Source organism: Aplosporella prunicola (genome assembly GCF_010093885.1).
Source record: "Aplosporella prunicola CBS 121167 unplaced genomic scaffold K452scaffold_7, whole genome shotgun sequence".
NCBI classification, from domain to species: domain Eukaryota; kingdom Fungi; phylum Ascomycota; class Dothideomycetes; order Botryosphaeriales; family Aplosporellaceae; genus Aplosporella; species Aplosporella prunicola.
Window position 1 is genome coordinate 1,079,275 of NW_022983535.1, and position 18,356 is coordinate 1,097,630.

The 18,356-nt window shown below is 52.6% G+C and overlaps 7 protein-coding genes across 7 annotated transcripts; 3 read left to right on the top strand and 4 right to left on the bottom strand.

Moving 5' to 3' along the window:
• Window positions 1-784: 784 nt before the first annotated feature.
• Window positions 785-2,089, bottom strand: K452DRAFT_357193 (uncharacterized protein; the record flags this gene model as incomplete). Its single annotated transcript, XM_033546097.1, has 1 exon — window positions 785-2,089. The coding sequence occupies one exon, from the start codon at window positions 2,087-2,089 to the stop codon at window positions 785-787; it is 1,305 nt and encodes a 434-aa protein (XP_033400052.1).
• Window positions 2,090-2,916: 827 nt separating this feature from the next.
• On the bottom strand, window positions 2,917-4,030 carry K452DRAFT_285577 (uncharacterized protein). Its single transcript, XM_033540136.1, has 2 exons — window positions 3,208-4,030; window positions 2,917-3,131 (listed from the first exon to the last, which is right to left on the bottom strand). The coding sequence occupies exons 1-2, from the start codon at window positions 3,953-3,955 to the stop codon at window positions 2,968-2,970; spliced, it is 912 nt and encodes a 303-aa protein (XP_033400053.1). The 5' UTR covers window positions 3,956-4,030; the 3' UTR covers window positions 2,917-2,967.
• A 609-nt stretch (window positions 4,031-4,639) lies between these two features.
• K452DRAFT_306921 (uncharacterized protein) lies at window positions 4,640-6,250 on the bottom strand (the record flags this gene model as incomplete). The annotated part of the gene is made up of 2 exons (XM_033543028.1): window positions 4,640-5,341; window positions 5,417-6,250. 2 exons carry the CDS (start codon window positions 6,248-6,250, stop codon window positions 4,640-4,642), a joined length of 1,536 nt encoding a protein of 511 aa, XP_033400054.1.
• A 454-nt stretch (window positions 6,251-6,704) lies between these two features.
• Window positions 6,705-8,004, bottom strand: K452DRAFT_223861 (uncharacterized protein; the record flags this gene model as incomplete). Its single annotated transcript, XM_033536652.1, has 6 exons — window positions 6,705-6,854; window positions 6,915-6,978; window positions 7,039-7,157; window positions 7,215-7,589; window positions 7,638-7,848; window positions 7,904-8,004. 6 exons carry the CDS (start codon window positions 8,002-8,004, stop codon window positions 6,705-6,707), a joined length of 1,020 nt encoding a protein of 339 aa, XP_033400055.1.
• Window positions 8,005-8,901: 897 nt separating this feature from the next.
• Window positions 8,902-14,260, top strand: K452DRAFT_223784 (uncharacterized protein; the record flags this gene model as incomplete). Its single annotated transcript, XM_033536647.1, has 3 exons — window positions 8,902-9,067; window positions 9,119-9,564; window positions 9,635-14,260. 3 exons carry the CDS (start codon window positions 8,902-8,904, stop codon window positions 14,258-14,260), a joined length of 5,238 nt encoding a protein of 1,745 aa, XP_033400056.1.
• A 266-nt stretch (window positions 14,261-14,526) lies between these two features.
• K452DRAFT_157124 (uncharacterized protein) lies at window positions 14,527-17,001 on the top strand. The gene is made up of 2 exons (XM_033535608.1): window positions 14,527-16,875; window positions 16,939-17,001. The coding sequence occupies exon 1, from the start codon at window positions 14,793-14,795 to the stop codon at window positions 16,746-16,748; it is 1,956 nt and encodes a 651-aa protein (XP_033400057.1). The 5' UTR covers window positions 14,527-14,792; the 3' UTR covers window positions 16,749-16,875; window positions 16,939-17,001.
• Window positions 16,992-17,945, top strand: K452DRAFT_306925 (uncharacterized protein; the record flags this gene model as incomplete). Its single annotated transcript, XM_033543029.1, has 3 exons — window positions 16,992-17,333; window positions 17,379-17,823; window positions 17,869-17,945. 3 exons carry the CDS (start codon window positions 16,992-16,994, stop codon window positions 17,943-17,945), a joined length of 864 nt encoding a protein of 287 aa, XP_033400058.1.
• Window positions 17,946-18,356: the final 411 nt, after the last annotated feature.

Consider the following 18,356-nt stretch of genomic DNA (forward strand, 5'->3'; position numbering starts at 1 on the left):
TTTCAGCAGGTCTTCCTCAAGCGCTTTCTGGGCGTTGGAGCCTGATGGTAGGAAGAGGGATTCGATGATGGCACAGCGTGCTATGACGCTTGATACTTTCTCGATCCCTTCAACAATTGCCTCGAAGGTCTCCACGCTGTTTAAGGACAACTGTAACACGAAGCGAAGCGCTGCCCAGGGAAGCGAAGCATGCACTGGATCGTATTGGACTGCGACGTCGCCGACTTCGACAAATGTCTTAACGTAGTGGGAAATCTTTGTGCAGACATCGCGAATGACAATCTCTCTACCGTTGATGCTGGTGACCTTGGATCGGCTCCGTAAGCACCGGTCGCGTTGAACTTCGACGGTAGATAAGATGTTAAGCAATATCTCTCGTGGATTTGATTGGTTGAATTGGATGAGAGTCTGGTCTTTGACGCTTAGTCGTTTGAATGCTTGATCCCAGAGAGAGGTCATTTTTGGTGTAGAGGCGAAAGGGATGAGGAAGAGGATAGGGTAAGATGCGAGAACGTTTAGGTGCGGGGTACATACGTTGCCGCTGCTGCCTAGCTGGCGTTACACAAGCCACACGTGAGTGTTTGCCTCAGGTCTTTATCATATGAAACAATTACTCTAATACAATGCTAGAATTCGTGGGGCGACCATAGCTTTTAAACATAACTATTCTGGATACAACTATATTTACTATAAGAGATAAGAGTGGGGTTAAATTTTAAACAAGACTTGAATGAGCTACACTAAAATATGAGTTGGGAAAGAAAGATTGGTAGTGTAGTTCCTGCTAGCCAACCACGCACTGAGTATGATGATAGCTGGTCGGCAGTCGGGTCCTTGCGAGGACAGTACCCATCTTCGCGTATGTGTTGTTTTGCGAAGGTACGAAGTCTTCCACAGTCAGGCCGGCCCTCCCCTGGAATACGCAGATGATGTCTGATCCTCCGAAAAGGAAAGTTGAAATTTCCTGTCCCTTCTCTACCTTATCACCTGCTTTGACAAAAAGTTTTACACCTGAAATCATTGCCATACCGATAGGTAGAACGGCCACCTTGCCCAGGACAGGATTGTCAATGACTACCAAGCCCCTTGTCTGCAGGAACTGGTAACCAGGACAGTCGGGGGCATCATCCGCGCACATCTCACGGATAGATTGGCACTTATTAGTGTCTACCCCGAGGTGGGCAGCACCCTGGATGTTCTTTGCCTCAATTACCGTACCCGAGACAGGCGCATGTTGGCGGTGATAGTTGTACGTGTTGAGAAACGCGTGCATCCAAATGCCACCGTCGAATTGATCCGCATACTCACTACCCTGGAGCAGAGCGTGGATTGTCCAGGGAAGGCTCTTGATGTATACTAGTCCTCCTGACTCAACGTTCACGATGGTGTGATTGGCCAGCGAGTTATCGTAGGTGCAGTCTGCGGGATAGACAATGACAGAATGGTCTTTGGGAGAGTCGATTGGGCGACGACCGGGCTTCAAGCGACGAGAAAACATCTCATTGAAAGTGCGGAAGCCTCCCTTAGGCTCCTCCGCCTCATCGAAGTCGTAGAGAGGTGAATCCTTGAAGGACTGCAAGGACTCGGGAGTGAGAGATGCCGGTGTGTCCATGAAAAGGCCGATGAGTTGGGCAAAGACGACAATCCACGAGGAAAGCCAGGACAGTGGTTGACCAATTTGGCTGGGGTGGACGGGTGTTTGGAACTCTTGAAGAGAGGGTTGGTCCAGGATAATATAGAACATGCAGAGGACACCATAAATGTCCTTGCCCGCAAAGTTCTCATGAGGAATCCATTTGAGCAGATCGTTGGCAAACTCCAGGAAAGAGGGAGTGTCCTTGATGTGCAGCTCGTTCATGAAGTTTGGAAACTTCTTGTAAGCCGCGGCCACAGCCTCATCAACGGCTCCAGGCTTGGCCTTCTCGAGGTAACCGATGAGCACGATGATAATGGGGTTGAAAATGACAGGGGTTTCGTCATTGAAAGGAACACCAGGTCCCTCCACGGGCTTGCGGAAGGAAGGTGCCTTGGAAGGAGGTGGCTGAAAACCGATCTGCGTATCGGGCGCGGTTGGAAGCCCGGACGGCATTTTCGATAGATGAAATGAAAGGACTTGGGCAACGATATGCGATCAGAGCGGTAGAAACAGATGGAATGTGCAAGACGATATTTAATAAATCAGAACAATGAAAAGGCGGAAGCCCAATTTATAGATGATTCTGTGAGTAACAGCCATCGGTTCCGAAAGCGTATGTCGACATGATGACCCCTGTTGAAGTGTAACAGCGATCGATTCCGAAGGCGTCTGTCGACCCGATAGAGATCTCGTGCGAGGTTTCACAAGATTGTAACCCGCCTTGATATTCTGGCCTGACAATTGGATATCGTAGTACAAAATAGACCGGCTGCCGACATACTCTTGGATGCGCGGTACGTGCGGGGACGAAGAACTGAAATTGGCATGTTCATCTTTCTCCAGAGAAGCCGAAGGCGAAGAACAAGATCTTGCATCCCTTATATTAAGGGAAGAATTCGAAAATGGATGAATGAATCTTCGTGCCTTGAATCGTTAGATATGCAGAGAAAGAAAAAGAAAAGATGTACTCGCCATGCCTGTGTAATATTTTATGTAAGTTCTTCGCTTTCTTTATCATGAACACTATCATGTCTTAAGATTAGACTTGTTGAAAATCACTAGACCGCATCTATTAATCGGCATCTAATTATCTTTAGTAATTTCTGTACCTAATAGGCGTGTAGTCCGCCGTTATAGATTACAAACCTGCCAAACTTTTAAGTAGACGGTTTATTATTAGTGATGATAATGCTTATCCGTAAAGTATACATACTTTAAAATGCTAGGTAATTGTATGGTGTGTGATGATGAAATGTTAGGTTTGAGCTAGAACTGCTATCAAGAGGATAATACCCATGCCTCGGCTTCATTGGGTAGACAAATTAGAGCAATCAGGCCCAGCCTACAAGACCGCTAACCAGCCTGTTTGGAGCCGATATTTCATCCTTCCTCGCCTTCAACTCATCGACATCCCAGTTGGCCCATACATACTTGCCTTTCAAAAACTCGGCCTCGGGGCTGGCTAGCCAGACAAGGAAGTGACCTGGAAGGTTTACTAGAGAACCGTTAGAAGACGTACAAGGCAAGCCATAAATAAGCGTTAGAGAGATGGGGCAAAGGAAGACACTTGCAGTCGTCTACCGGCAGGCCGTAGGTCAGAATGTCCGACGCCTCCAACATTTCGGTTTCCACGACACCAGGCTGTATATTGTTGAACCTAAAACCTGGGTTCTCGGCCTGCAGCGTCTCAACGACACGCGCGGCTCCAAGCTTCGACGATGCGTAGGCCGAGAAACCGGGGAAAACAGGATTGATATGGCCAGCTCCGGCAGATATGTTGAGGAAGACGGCATTGGGCGCGGCCGTAGCCAGGAAGTGGCGTGCTTGCAGGAAAACGCCCTTGACGTTTACCTCCCAACCGCGCCACCATTCGGTGATATAAGCATCGTCCGACTTTGTGTCTTCGCTGTTGGCATCCACCGCGGGGCGGATGGGTGTTATCGTCGGGAGGACCCCTGCGTTGGCGACGAAGACGTCAATGCCACTCGGGGCTATCTTCTTCACTTCCGCAAACGCACGTGCGAGATCTGCTTCACGCGATACATCGCCGGCGATGGTATGGACCTTGATTGCAGGATGAGCCGCTTCGGTGCGCTCCGCGACGGCTTGCAGAGTTGCTGCGTTTCGACCCAGGATGATCAGGATTTTGGCCCCGGCTTGGGCAAAGGCATCGACAATGCCTGTGCCGAGACCGCGCCCTCCACCGCTGATGAAGACAGTCTTGCCGGCGGCAGAGAGCTCGGGGCGAGTCGGCGAGATAGCGGGGTAGCTGTGGTGGTGGAATGTCTCAGTGTAGTCCGTTTCCCAGGCTGTCGGCATGTTGGCGAGTGTTGAAAGTAACGGACTATGTGAAGTGGTTAACAAGTTGGTATGAACGCCAAAATTGAAATGTTCACTCGCAACACTTTATAACAATATTGGTAGTCTTGCGACCATAGTTTGTTTCACATCTCATATCGCTGATTGAAGCTTACTCAGGCCGATCGGCACAAGGTTGTCCTCCAGGTCTGTCGACGTACATATCAGCGATACCAGTTCTGGGTAAAGGTCCCTGGTCGTGATCGGAAACAATTAACTCCGTAAGCTCCTAAGTCCGATCAACAGATGGGCTTTAAAGTTGTTTCTATGCATCGACTTTTACCTTATCAAGTTAACAGAAAAGATATTTTGAGATAGTTTCAAGGTAGAGCCTGACTAATGTCGAACAGGCACCTTCTAAGTTCTAACCCCGCACTGCACTGCGTAAGCCGTGGCAAAACACCGCAGTGAGGGCCAGCCCTTTTGTAGACGTTTGACAACTCATAAACCACATGTTCAGGGGATACACCAGAAAAGACCGAACGAAATCTTTTCACTTTTGAAGTGCGGAGAGCGGGACTTTCTGGCAGATACATGGTAATATTTGGCCAATTAATCTTCGCACAATTATTGAACACGAAGTTGTTCTGCGCCCAGGCCCCAAAGGTGCCTCAAAATGAAAGATGCTCAGCGAAAAAGGCATCGTCAATTCTCCTTGTAAAAACTTTCCGGCTTGGGGAGTTCTTTGTCGTGTTGCCACGTAAGATGATTGATGCGATGACCACCATCCGTTCCAAAAGAGATTTTGAAATAGTCTGCGTTCGTATTCGTGAAGCGTCCACGCCGTGCGAGATTGTTTCTTGGTTCCAGCCACGTGAAGTTATCGTAATGATAATGGTTTAAGATGAATTCCTCCGAGTCTAGTCCTTGGAATTTTATAAAGAGAGACTTCTCTTGAGCCTTTGCGATAATTTGTATCATCATGGTTCGCGCATAGTTGTAATAGGTACCCACGTATTCCGCAAGAGGCCTTGGACTTGTTCCAGGGATCTGTTGCTCTTTGAGTTGCTGAAGTATCCGAGCGTACCAAGAAACTACAGATTTCACAGTCTCCTTTGAGAGGGAGACGTAATCTGTTATGTCTTCAACACCCAAATAAGCTTCGAGCAGCATCTGACCAATCCAATCTGCTGTGTCGTTGAGAGCAAGAGAGTTTGTCAGGACTACTATAGCGCCGGATGTCTTTGGAACGAGGTTGACAGCGGCAAGGTTCCCTGGCATAGACCCTTGATGATATAAAACAAGTTGTGATGGGTGGTTTTTCGCAATATCTGGGACTGGCTTTGGAGACAGTAAGTCAGGATTTAGACCAATCGCGCCCATGGGCCCCGGTGTTTGCACTCGTGCCTAGCCTAGAGCGTAGGATCTTTCCAAAAGTGACGTCGGATCCATGGAAATTTTGGAAGACCACAAATAAGGAACCTGTTTGAATGGGTTCCCCGGTGTAGATGTCCGACCGGTTGCCGTTTGGTGATTTCCAGCGTCGAGAAGAGAAGAATAACGTCTCAAAAGATCTTTCATGCAACTGCGCATTGCTGATCCGGGTCCCCCGACCGTGTTGTCTCCGGAAAGCATCGGAACGATCTCAACAGGGCTGGCATCATCCAAGGTAGCATACGCTTTTGCAACGTTGTCGTCTTGTATAAAGCCAAATCGTGTTCCAGTCCTTCCCATGTCCAACGCCTTAAAGATCTTTGTGTGGAGTACTCTTTCCCATGGATCTCCAGTAACACGTGCTATAATGTGCGCCGCTATTTCGTATCCCAGATTATTGTAGAGGTATTGGTCCGGGAAAGGCCTGATGCGTTGCAGGTCGTTTATAAAGTTCATGCTATTCTCATTGGAAATAAGAACATTGTTCATACTTCCCAGCCAATACGGAGACGCTTGCATACCCGCACGATGGCACAAACAGTCCGAAACTGTCATGTGGTAATGCAGCAACTCATCCCTTGTATGAAATTCAGGTAAGATTCTTTGGACAGGAGTGTCCCAGCTGAGCCCGCCCTCTTCCACGCATATGGCCATGGCTGCAGACAGAATTGCTTTAGTGAGTGAGGCGCATGGAAATATTGTTTCATTCGTAACAGGCAGTTTGGACGAGACGTCGCGAAAACCAATGTTATCCAGGTATGCCAGTTGGCCGTGGTGAAGAACTCCAATGGCAGCACCGGGAGTGCCGCCTATCTTCATGAGTTTCTCAATTTCGGGTCGCACTTGGTCAAGTCTGCTTTTGACTTCTTCTATGCTGTACATTCTTGATAATCCCTTCTGTGAACTTTGTAGTATCTGGTGAGCTTTGGCGTCTGGTGAAAAGGCGCAGGATGAGCTCCGTGGATGCTGAATCTTGACTCTGAGCTTGCAAGGGTAGTCAGGCCTTAAGTCTTTGAATTATAATGTACTACCGCACTGCGCAAGAAACCACAAGAGCAGTTGTTGCACGGCCGAAAGACGCAGACTAACGAACGAGGTGAGAGAGATGGCTCGATTCTCAAGGTAAATCATCAAGCCGTCAGAAGCGAGGATACAACCTGAAGTGTGTCTAGGGAAAGGAAAAACAACCCCGCTTGAATGTACTTGCGTGATGTGTTGGACCCACTTACATCATTTTTCACAGCCCCCTAAACCATTCTAAGGCTTGCTTCAGGGATTATGAAACTGCCACGCAGGAGACATTATAATCCTTGTACTTTCAACATCGCATATTGCCTTACTCAGCTTTCGAAGCTTTGCTCTCAGAATCCCATGGAGTAATGGCGTCTTTCCCAAGTTTGTCGGTGATGATTCGGTGGCTAAGGTCCCAGAGCGCGGCGCCGAGAGCTGGGTCCTGAGCTTGCGATGATACTGCTCCCGGCTGAGCCTGTAGAGACATAAGTGTTAGGTTACAGAGGACATTAACCTGTTACCCTGCTCTACTCACCGGATCATCAAGGTAATAGCCGTTCCATCCTTTTTCTATAACCTCGGGACTTGTTGCAGCGTACCTAAAATGCATCACAATTAGGTTAAAACCAAAACGTCTTGCTATAACAGGTACAACTTACAATGCACTATAGGAACCTTGTTCGATGTCTCTGCCAGCGAAAAGCATTGCGCTTGTGAGCAATTTTCCCAGCAACCCTGGATACGCGTCTTTCCATTGCTGCTGCATGGCCGTATTGACCTAAGAAACTGTCAGAACAATACTTTCATAAATATTAAGCGGATTTGTCCAACGTACAGCACCAGGATGGACTGAGAGGGCATAGATGTTGTCGTTGTTAGGCTTTATAACCCGTTCAACCAAGCCGTACTTGACGCCGAGAATGATGGCCAACTTTGTGCGACCGTAGACTTCCAGGTTACCGATTTCTGGGTTGTTGATCTCGTCCAAGGAACCAAATTGGACGACATTCGGCGCCATCATGTGCTGTTTGGATGCTTCAAAAACAACTCGTGGGGCCGGTGTGTTGGGTAGCTTGGAGGTCCGGCGGAGGAGAGGCCAAAGGAGGTTAACAACGTAAAACTGACCAAGCCAGTTGACTTGGAAGTGGCGGTCTATTCCATCTGAAGTCTCGCCGTATTGGTTGACATTGATACCGGCAGACAAGATGAGCTGCGACGCATTAGTAAAGAATTAATGAACGAAGTGACAGAAGCTTACCAAGTCCAGCCGTTCCATACGCTTGTGAATACCGGTGCAGACATCCCTCACTTGCGCCAGGTTCCCCATGTCGCACGAGGTCCATTCAATTTTGGCTTTCTCTCCGACTTCTTCTTTGATCTTCTTAATCGCTTCTTGTCCTTGCTCTTCTTTGCGATTAACCATAATAACGTGGGCTCCATGCAAAGCGAGGATTTGGGATATTTCGAAGCTGTGGAAGATAAGCACAACTGCTATCTAGGCATTCGGAGCTGAGGTCAACGCACCCGATGCCCATTGCACCGCCAGTAACCACAGCAACTCGGCCGGAAAGGTCTTGGACTTCCGGTTCTTTGGGCCCGAGGACTGAGTGCAATGCGGACTGCATTTTGTCGATTCCTAACACAAGCAAATGCCGAAAATCGCAGAGTTCAAGCGAATCTGTCTGGATTCGCACGACAGGGTGGTTAAGCATGTGTTAAATAGAGGTTGAACGGAAGGGGATTTGGGTGATATCATAGCGCCATCATCATTGTCTAATTCGAACGATAGCTTGATCGCTTAAGCTGGGTGAAAAAGCAACGTTGCAAGGGGATGTATTGTCCTGCAAACAAGTTTGCGGCAGTATTTGATAGAGGAGAGTCCAATCAGTTGGAGCGACAGGGTACGGTACCGAATTGAAGGGCCTCGCACGTGTCGCGACGCCGCCATTCGCAACTCCGCAATGTCATGGTCGTGGATAGAACCATAGGTAATTGGGGTTTCCTGCGAACAATCACAACAATCACAACAAAGGCTGGGTCTTGTGCGATAGATCTGTTTGACAGCCTCCCGGTCGCGCTTGGCGAAACGCGTCTCACGGGGTTTGGGCGGCTTTCTGTTGCCTTGCCAGCGGCCTCCACGCTCATTTGCCCAGTTGCCGCGATACTGCACGTTAGTGGAGCCAGTCCTGGAAGCAGTGATAAACAGCCATGGTATTCCATGGGTAGATGAAGGATCTGCGCTGCAAATGCGCGTGTAGTCCGCCTGTTTGTCTGCTTGGTACCAGGTCAAACATGCAGCACTCTCGGCGTCGATGTTTTGATCGACGCGCCCGACCTCACCTCTTGTTAGCTATTTCTTGTTTTCTTGTCTCGCATCTTTTCCCGGGAGCTTCGCAGTGTGAAGTGTGAAAGGAAAAAGCGACCAGCTGCGTCAGTCTTGGCAGCCACCTTCTGCGACTGTCCGACCTACCTACCAACTCCAACCATAGCCAAACTGTTTGTCCGTCAGCTCGACCGCAATCATGGTCTCCAAGGTTCCCGAGTCGCCCGACTGGGGCGATGTCTACGGCAGGCTCTTCTCGCGACGCGTCGATCTCGTCGGCGACTACGCAGGCAGTGAACCTTTCCTGATCGAAGGCGATTCGCTCCTGCTCCATTGCTTCTCCGACGACAAGCTTGACTTTGCAGGTACCTAACGTCACCCCGTCGTGTCGCCAGACCATCCGCTGACCTTCGCAGATGGCTTCCAGATGCTCCACGCCGTCTGGCTTGTCGAGAGTTTCCTCTACGGCCTCAGCAAGCGCAACTGCAACTTTCACATCGCTTTCTTCGATGACCATGAGCGTCTCTGCATTCCGTCTCATGCGACCGACGCCGAAAAGGCCAAGTACCTCCTCGCTCGCGCCGTCATCTTGCGCCATTTGCTAGCCAGCCTGACCGACTCCCAATCTACCAATTTTCTGATCAAGGTCTTGATTTTCCCTTCAATCGACAGCTCTTCGTTCCACGTCGCTCTAGCCGACAATGACTACATGTTCGTTATGATGAACGATGGCGCGGTCTCCGAATGCGGCTGCCCCGAACATGTTCGCGACAAGACTACCCTCCGTGTTGCCATCTGCTCTTTCATCGCCCGCGGCTACAATGTGGCCTTGGTCAATGGCGTGGAGTGGAGGGACACAAAGGTAAGCTCAGAGAATAATCTCACCCGACGCCTCGCTCGTCTTCCAAAGTTCCAAACTAACAGCTCTTCAGGTCATCACTGCGATCATCGAGGGCACAGCCCAACTGAGCAACGCCATCCGGAATGCGCCAAAGTCTCTTGCCAACTACGAGGACCCTCCCTTTGAGGTATTTGACCGCGAGCGATTCGACCTCTTTACCAAGCACTACAAGCTTTCATCCCAGAGACTCTCGGAGCGTCTCTACCTCGTGGCGGCTACGATCGGTAGAATCCTTTCCTGGGACAAGTTTTCGAGCAATGAGATTTCAGCGTTCCTTACACACTCGATACTCCAGAGTCAACTTCGTCTGGGGGCCCGCTCCGCTGTTGAGTCTTCAAGTACCGAGAATTCGCAATTGTTTCTCGAAAAGTTTGTCGAAGTCGCTCGCGGCGTGATGCATTCTCCGTACTGGCGGCAGTTTGTTGAAGAAGCTCAAGCTCAGACAGACATTGCTGATCTCGTCGACGGTCGGCTCTTCAACTCTGTTTTGACCGGACATCATCCTGACCTGCAGCTGAACGAGGAGTCCCAGGTGGTCATGAAGTCGATGATGACCTTGATTTCCCCATTGACTGACAATCAAATCAATCCGCACGACAACAAGTCGCGTCTCAATCCTGAGCAGAGAAGCCAGAAGGCACTGCATTCGTATCGCAAGCTTCTTCCCTTTACTGACCAGGTATTCGCCAAGCACCTACAGCCAATAAAACTGAACATCGACACTGAGATTGTGCATCTCATGGGTGAAAACTCCAGAACTTTTCGCGAGTTAACGCACTGGCACAACTCCAGGCGTCCTTTAAGCCGCAAGGTCGCATTGTCCATGAAGGAGCGCACCGCTTTTTATGCGCGCCGTCGCGACCAACGCTTCATGGCTGAGATGATGGCTTATGCTGCCAGCCTGACCAACGCCGTTGGCAAGGCTCTCGAGCCTGAAAAGGTTGTTGTCCAAGAGACCAAACCCGCGGCAACGCATTTGAAGAATGGCCAGCAACAACCTAGCCGTGGTACTAAGTCCAGTAAGGAGAACAAGCCGACGAAGAAGCAGCTTATGCTACAGAACATCGCGGCGAAGAATGAAGAGAAGAATGCTGCCAGCGCTTCGAAGGTGCTGCAATCCTGGAACCTGGTCTGCAAGGATATCGACAAGTTGCGGGAACCGGCCGTGTGCCATGCGAAGGCAATGCAGTACCTCCACTCTCTCCCCAGCTCCAAGCGCGAAGTTGTCGGCACCGAAGTTGAAGTCTTCGCCCTGAGCTGTCTCCTCAAGCTTTGGATGTCGTCGATCACTGCCAACGCAAAGTCTCCCGACTACGGGCTCGCCGCTGAGATTTGGGACTTTGTAGGACGCCTTAGGAACATGCCGGGTCTGACGAATACCATTGTGTCGAAGCTCCAACAGACCGTCGATCAGCTCGGCCTTCCGTTCACTATCGGCAACGCTAATGTTGTGGACCGAAAGCTGCCATTTGATTTTGCTTTGACCCCGACTAAGTCCAGCGAGCTGCAGATCCGTCTGCCCTCCAAGGTGTTCCAGCTTTTTCACTGCGGTCCATTCTTCGATCGCAAGATGGACTCAGCACCCGATGATCGCGTGCCGTTCATGCCCGACGGATGGCAGCGGAAGGTCTTGGATGCTATTGACGCTGAGAAGAGCCTTTTTGTTGTGGCTCCCACCAGCGCCGGTAAGACCTTTATTTCGTTCTACTCCATGAAGAAGGTTCTTCAGAGCTCCGACGAAGGCGTCCTTGTGTACATCGCTCCGACCAAGGCCCTCGTCAACCAGATCGCCGCCGAGATTCAGGCTCGCTTCTCCAAGTCGTACAAGCATGCCGGAAAGTCTGTCTGGGGAATCCACACCCGTGACTACCGCATCAACAACTCCACCGGTTGCCAAGTTCTCGTCACCGTCCCGCACATTCTCCAAATCATGCTTCTTTCTCCATCGAACGCGAACTCCTGGTCATCCCGAATCAAGCGCATCATCTTTGACGAAGTCCATTGCATTAGCCAGGCCGACGATGGCATCGTATGGGAACAGCTTCTTCTCCTGGCACCTTGCCCGATCATTGCCCTGTCAGCCACGGTCGGCAATCCCCAAGAGTTCTACGAGTGGTTGGCCTCTGCGCAGAAATCGATCGGCATGGAGCTTGTCATGGTCCATCATCCGCACCGGTACTCTGATCTACGCAAGTTCATCTACGTCCCTACCAAAGGCTATTCCTTTACCGGTCTACCGAAGCCTCCCACGGTTGCAAGCGTTGGCTTAGACAAGGGGAAGAACTTCCAATTCGTTCATCCTGTTGCGAGTTTGCTTAACAGGTCACGGGGAATGCCTGAAGACTTCACGCTCGAGGCTCGGGACTGTTATACGCTTTGGAAGGCCATGAAAACTCGTGAGACAGAGACACACAAGGTTCCGAACTCTCTGAATCCCGAGAAGGCCTTACCCGCCGTGATCACTCAGGCGGACATCATCAACTGGCTCAAGTCGATAAAGCAGTTTTTGGGCCAGTGGATGACTGATCAAGACTCTCCTTTCGACGAGCTTGTGGAAGACCTCGGCGGAAGCTTGTATGAACTGGAAGGTGAAGAGGATACCGGATTAAGCGCTGATGGGCTCCGCTCTACAGTCGTTTCTCTCCTTTGCCACCTGCACGAGCAGGCTGCTCTTCCGGCCATTCTTTTCAACTATGACCGCAAGAACTGCGAGGACCTATGCAAGACGGTCGTCAAGACGTTGAAGGAGGCCGAAGCCGAGTGGAAGGACAAGTCTCCGCAATGGGCCAAGAAGATGGCAGAGTGGGATACGTGGAAGAAGAACCAGAAGAACGCTCACAAGAAGGCCGCGAAGCTGCTTGAGAAGGTCAAGGGGAAGGCCGAGCTTGAAAGGGAGATGGCTTCGGTGGAGCCCAATGCTTGGGAGAGCTTCAACCCCAATGCTCCAGTTGACGGATTCCATTTTACCGACAGAACCAAGCTGCAAGAGTCGGAACTGGACGAATACGCCGAGGAGCTTGAACGCCGCCACGTTCCAAAGTGGTTGATCGAGGCGCTTTATCGGGGAATCGGCGTACATCACTCTGGTATGAACCGGAAGTACCGCCATGTGGTTGAATTGCTCTTCAGGAAGGGTTATTTGCAGGCTGTCATTGCCACCGGCACCCTGGCTCTGGGTATCAACATGCCTTGCAAGACGGTGGTTTTCTGCGGCGATTCCATCTTTCTCACGGCTCTCAACTTCCGCCAGGCAGCCGGTCGTGCCGGCCGTAGAGGCTTCGACGTGCTCGGCAATGTCGTTTTCCATGGCATCGGAGTGTCGAAAGTCTGTCGCCTTCTCAGCTCTCGTCTGCCGGAGCTGACTGGTCATTTCCCCATCACCACCACGCTGGTCCTTCGGTTGTGTACTCTTCTCTCCGAGTCCAAGTACTCCTCATTCGCAGTACGGTCTGTGGATGCGCTGCTTTCACAACCCCGCCTCTACCTCGGCGGAGAGGAAAATCGCATGACGGTCCTCCATCATCTTCGCTTCTCGCTCGAATACCTGCGGAGACAGTTTCTGCTCGACCAGTCAGGAAAGCCGTTGAACTTTGCGGGTTGCATATCCCATCTGTACTATGCAGAGCCATCCAACTTTGCCTTCCACGCGCTGCTGAAGGAAGGCTATTTCCATCAACTGTGCGCTGGTATCCGCCGGAATCCGGGCAGCAAAGACAGGATCTTGGAGACGTTGATGGTGGTGCTTTGTAACATTTTCAACCGACGGTACTGCAACCAAGTGGATCGGGAATTTGTGGAGAACGTGGTCAAGCGCTCCCCTTCGATGGTCTTCCTTCCATCTCTTCCTAAGAAGGCGAAGAAGATTTTGCGGGAGCACAATGATGAAACTCTCGACATCTTCAGCACCTACGTCCGAACCTTCGTCGACCAGCATGTCAAGGAAGAAGACTGCCTGCTTCCTCTTTCCCGCACCAAGTTTGGAGGCGATGGCGGTGACGCTCCGACGTCTGCCATCCGTTCGCAGTTCGTTGCCCTGTCTGGCCACGGTGACAACTTCAAGAGCATCTCAGAGCTCTGTCAGACCGTCCGCGCGGGCGTTTTCTTAGAGGAATCTGCCATTCCATACATCAATCTCGAGGCCGAACTCCCGCTCAACGCATACCTTCTTGATTTCTTCAAGCACGGGGATGTCACAGCCCTGGTTGAGGGAAACAAGCTCCGCAGAGGCGATGTCTGGTTTGTGCTGAACGACTTTTCCCAGGTTCTGGCGACGATCATCACCAGCCTCACGAATTTCATCAAGGCGGACTTGGACGCTGATGATGATGCTCTCAACGCCATGGGCGGGGGTGATGCTCACGAAGAAGAGGTTGAGGACTGTCTATACGAGATGGATGCTGCGCCAACGGAACAGAAGAAGGCCCTGCCTGTGCATACCAAGGTAGTGCGGAAGAAGGTTGTGGACAACTGGGACGACGATGGGGAGGAGGACGGTGCGGACTTGCCTCCGAAGGCTTCTGGCAGCTCCGAGGGTTATAGCTCAGAGGGAGATTTCAAGTCTCCAGCGTGGGAAGGCAGCAGTTTGCTCGACGTGCTGTACGCGTTCAAGAAGCTGGCCGACGAGTTCAACGACAAGTTCAAGGTGATGTGGGCTTAGGCTGGTACATAGGCTCTGGGAAATTCGGCTCGGCAATGTGTGCCATGGGTAGTCGGAGTTAACTAATCCATTCGGCTCGGAGAGGCGCACGGATTGTCGGCCTTCGGCGTAGACCACATCCCACGGGTAGGTAGATAGCGAATGTCTCGGGTATTGGCTGGGAACCGAGTTCCACGGAAGCTTCAATCTGCCTGCCGTATCCCGTCCTTCGGTGAATGCACTTGAACAAGTCAAGCGGACTTGGCAGAAAAGTCTTCCGCCGCTTGATATCCGTGCTTTATGAGGTCTCGAGTCCACTTGGACACATGTGAATTCCAAGAGGAGAAGTGATGAACAGAAAACTCAGGCTGCCAACTATTTCCACCAACGACATTCTTCTTAATGCTGCTTTTACATCTTTGCCAAGCCCGGTGGAAGAGCTTGCGGACGAAGCGGAGTTTCAGGTAGAGCTTTGAAATCTGATTAGATCTTCTATAAATGGCCCTGTCATTGCTGCAATGTGGTAGCACAAGGAACGCCACACCTGCACGCCATGCGTTTGTCTCTCGTTTCCCTGCTCGGCCTCGCCGTAGGCCCGGCCCTCGCCGTGCCCCAGAGCGCGCAGCACCTCGGGCTGGAGAGGGACTTTGGCACCATGCTGAATGCCCACTCGGCCCGCGGGCTGCCTGCTCCGGGCAAGAACGGCGTGTTCCTCATGAACCGGATTGGCCCCTCGGCCTCGGAGCTGTACGTCGCGAACGCAGACGGCAGCAACGAGCGCAAGCTGCTGGCGAATAGCTCGCGGTTCGAGTACCACGCGTCCTTCTCCCCGGACGGCAAATGGATCTCCTTCACCTCTGAGCGCAACGGCGACGGCAACTCGGACATCTACCGCTGCCGGCCCGACGGTTCCGGACTGGAGAAGCTGGCGGCGTCGCCGTCGGTTGAGGATGCCGTGGCGCTGTCCCCGGACGGGAGCAAGGCAGCCTTCGTCTCCACGGCAAACGGCTACAAGACCAACGTCTGGGTCATGGACCTGGCGACAGGGCACCAGCGCAACCTAACCAACACGAACGAGGTAGCCGGAGATCCCAGCAAGCCGGACGGCTACTTCCGCCCAAGCTGGTCCCCCGACGGCAAGTGGATCGCCTTCTCCTCGGACCGCAACACGCAATGGCGCGGCCACGGCAACGGCACCGGCTGGGAGCACACGCAGGAGCTCTCGGTCTATGTCATCAGGCCCGACGGCACCGGCCTCCGCAAGCTGGCCACAAAGCCGGGCTACTGCCTCGGCTCGCCTAAATGGTCGCCCGACGGCAAGCGCGTCGTCTACTACGAGGTCACGACGGAGAACACGTGGGGCGCGCACCGGCCCGAGTCGGTGGACAGCGTCGCGTCGCAGATTGTATCGGTCGACTTCGAGACGGGTCAGGACCGCGTCGAGCACACGGCGGGCTCCGGGCTGAAGATGTCCCCGCAGTACGTGGCCGCGGACGCGATTGGGTTCCTGGTCAAGGGCAACGAGAACAACGAGAATGCCGGGCTCAACTACACGTCGTACGCGCCGGGCCGCGCCGCGGTCAAGGGCCAGATGCGCTCGCCGGCGTGGTCGCCCGATGGCAGGACGGTCGTCTACGAGAAGGTCAGCTTCGCGGCGCGCCCGATGGAGAAGAAGCTGTACAGCTGGGACGCCGAGTGGGAGTACCGCTTCACCGACGTCTTCCCCGACCTGTCGCGGCAGGGCCGGCTGGCCATTACGCAGAAGCAGCTGGGCAACTCGTCGATCGTGACGATGAGGCCGGACGGGCTGGACGAGCAGATGGTGTTTGACACGTTCAAGAACGCGAGCGACGCCGACTCGTCGCTGGTGAGCCAGGGCCTGGCGGGCGCGTTTCAACCCACATGGTCGCCGGACGGTGAATGGATCGCGTTTGGCTTCGGGGCCTGGTTCCAGGCGCGCGCGACGGGAAAAGCGCGCGTGATGCGAGCCAAGGCCGACGGATCTTTCTCGGAGCAGCTGACGGACGGGTCGGTGCACTCGGGCTTCCCCAGCTTCTCCGCCGACGGCCGCCAGCTCGTCTTCCGCGAGTGGGGGCTCCGCTACGGCCTGCGCATCATGGACCTCGCCGACAAGAGCGTGCGCGTCCTCACCAATGCCACGGACAACCTGCCCTTCTTCTCCCCCGACGGCGCGCGCATCGTCTTCACCCGCAAGACCAGCCCCACCAACTTCGACGTCTGCACCATCCGCCCCGACGGCTCCGACCTGCGCGTCCTGACCTCCAGCGGCGCCAACGACGCCCACGCCGTCTGGTCCCCCGACGGCCGCATCCTCTACTCCTCCGGCATGTACGGCTTCCGCGACGAGGCCGCCATCTACGACCAGACCTTCCAGCCCTACGGCCAGATCATGGCCATGGACGCCGATGGCGACAACAAGCGCATGCTGACTGACAGTCTGTGGGAGGACTCTATGCCGCTGTACCTGCCGAATGACGTGCTGTACTGAGTTAGTCTCTGTAGTTTTGAAATACACTATGCTCTCTTTCAGTGCTGTAGGCAAAACTGTTATCTGCGACGTTGTGGCTCGCTGGCTATGGTACCGTGGTACTCTGATACGTCCCCCAAGTCGTGTTGTAAGAGACTCACATAAATTCTCGCCTGCTCTTCACCTCCATTTCTAACGTGGCTTCGGAAAGTATCGCGTGGCATCATCCCTACTAAACCAATCGCCAAACTGCTATTTCAAACCATGTCTGCCCTTATATTCGATCGCCTTGGGGCGCTAGACGACCAGACCGTAACGACGATACTCCAGTTTCAGCTCGAAGATGTCAACGAACGCGCACACGGCCTCAAGGGCAAAGGTGTTGAAGGCACAGTCAGCGATGCGGACTACGCTCTTGAGTTATACAGACAGGAGATCGGAGAGAGTATCCAATATTTAAACGACCGTACCATGGGAAGGAGCATCGCCAACGCCGTCCAATCCGACCGACACCTTCTAGGCGAGGTTAGCCGAGAGGAAGAAATCGCTATACACGACCGAGAGCTTGCTCTTAAACTAAACGGTGACGAAGACGCGGAGGAACCGGTGCCTACCGAATCTAAACAGCAGGAAGACGCTGCATAAACAAAGCTCCTTGCGACGCTAGCTGCGCTCTACATCTCGGAGGATGTTGGCACAGAAATATATATTGAGGACGAAGATGAACTAGTAGGCGACTCTTCATCTGGCAGACGGAAAGGCAAAGGGAGGGCGGAAACGACGCTTAACCAGTTCTACGAGATCTACCGAGAGGACAAGAAGTTTTTCGATATCACCCGGAACCCGTACGGCCACCACTGCTGCCGCGATTGCATAGACCAGCTCTTCCAGGCCTCTATAACGGACGAGACGCTCTTTCCGCTACGCTACTGCGGGCAGCCAATCCCGCCTTACTCTATACGCATGTATCTAACCGCCGATACTCTCAGGGACTTTAAGCGGAAAAGGGAGGAGCTCGAGACACACAACAGGACATATTACGCCGTGCCGCGGTACTCGGCTTTTATCCCTCCTAAAGATATCCAAGGGGAAGTAGGTACGTATCCGGCATGTAAAACAATAATATGTACGGTTTGCAAAGCCTGTACTCATGCTGGAGATTGCCTAAACGACGAAGCTTTACAACAGCTTCTAGAAACGGCGGAGACAAATAGTTAGCAGAGATGCTACAGTTGCTGGAGGGTCGTTCAGCTGGATTTTGGATGCCATCACATAACGTTAGTCCTTTTTAACCTTCACTGTTTACAAAAACCACTAACGTTAACTTCAGTTGCCTATACGGAGCGTAGTTCTGTTATCTTTGTGGTCTGCAGTAGAAGACCTGCGAATGCCAAGATTGGGACCAACATCGTTTGCTCGCTCGAGCAGAGCAGTTAGTGAATCGCGGACCGGCGATTGCAGAAAACGGAGACCTTGCTAGACCTGTTGGGAATGTTGATCCTAACCCTAACCCCCCACAAGCGGCTCCTGCTCACGCCGCCGCCGTAGCGAACATGGTACGGCAACTACAGGAACACCATGAGTGTGGACATCAGCGCTGGCGCTACATATCCGGGCGCCATCAGTGCG

Bases quoted from the DNA above. Each gene is read 5' to 3' on its own strand.
- K452DRAFT_285577 (XM_033540136.1), bottom strand. From the start codon at position 3,955: ATGCCGACAGCCTGGGAAACGGACTACACTGAGACATTCCACCACCAC. The intron at 3,132-3,207 runs GCAAGTGTCTTC...ACGGTTCTCTAG, and splicing joins CGGCCTGCCGGTAGACGACT to TAAACCTTCCAGGTCACTTC.
- K452DRAFT_157124 (XM_033535608.1), top strand. From the start codon at position 14,793: ATGCGTTTGTCTCTCGTTTCCCTGCTCGGCCTCGCCGTAGGCCCGGCC.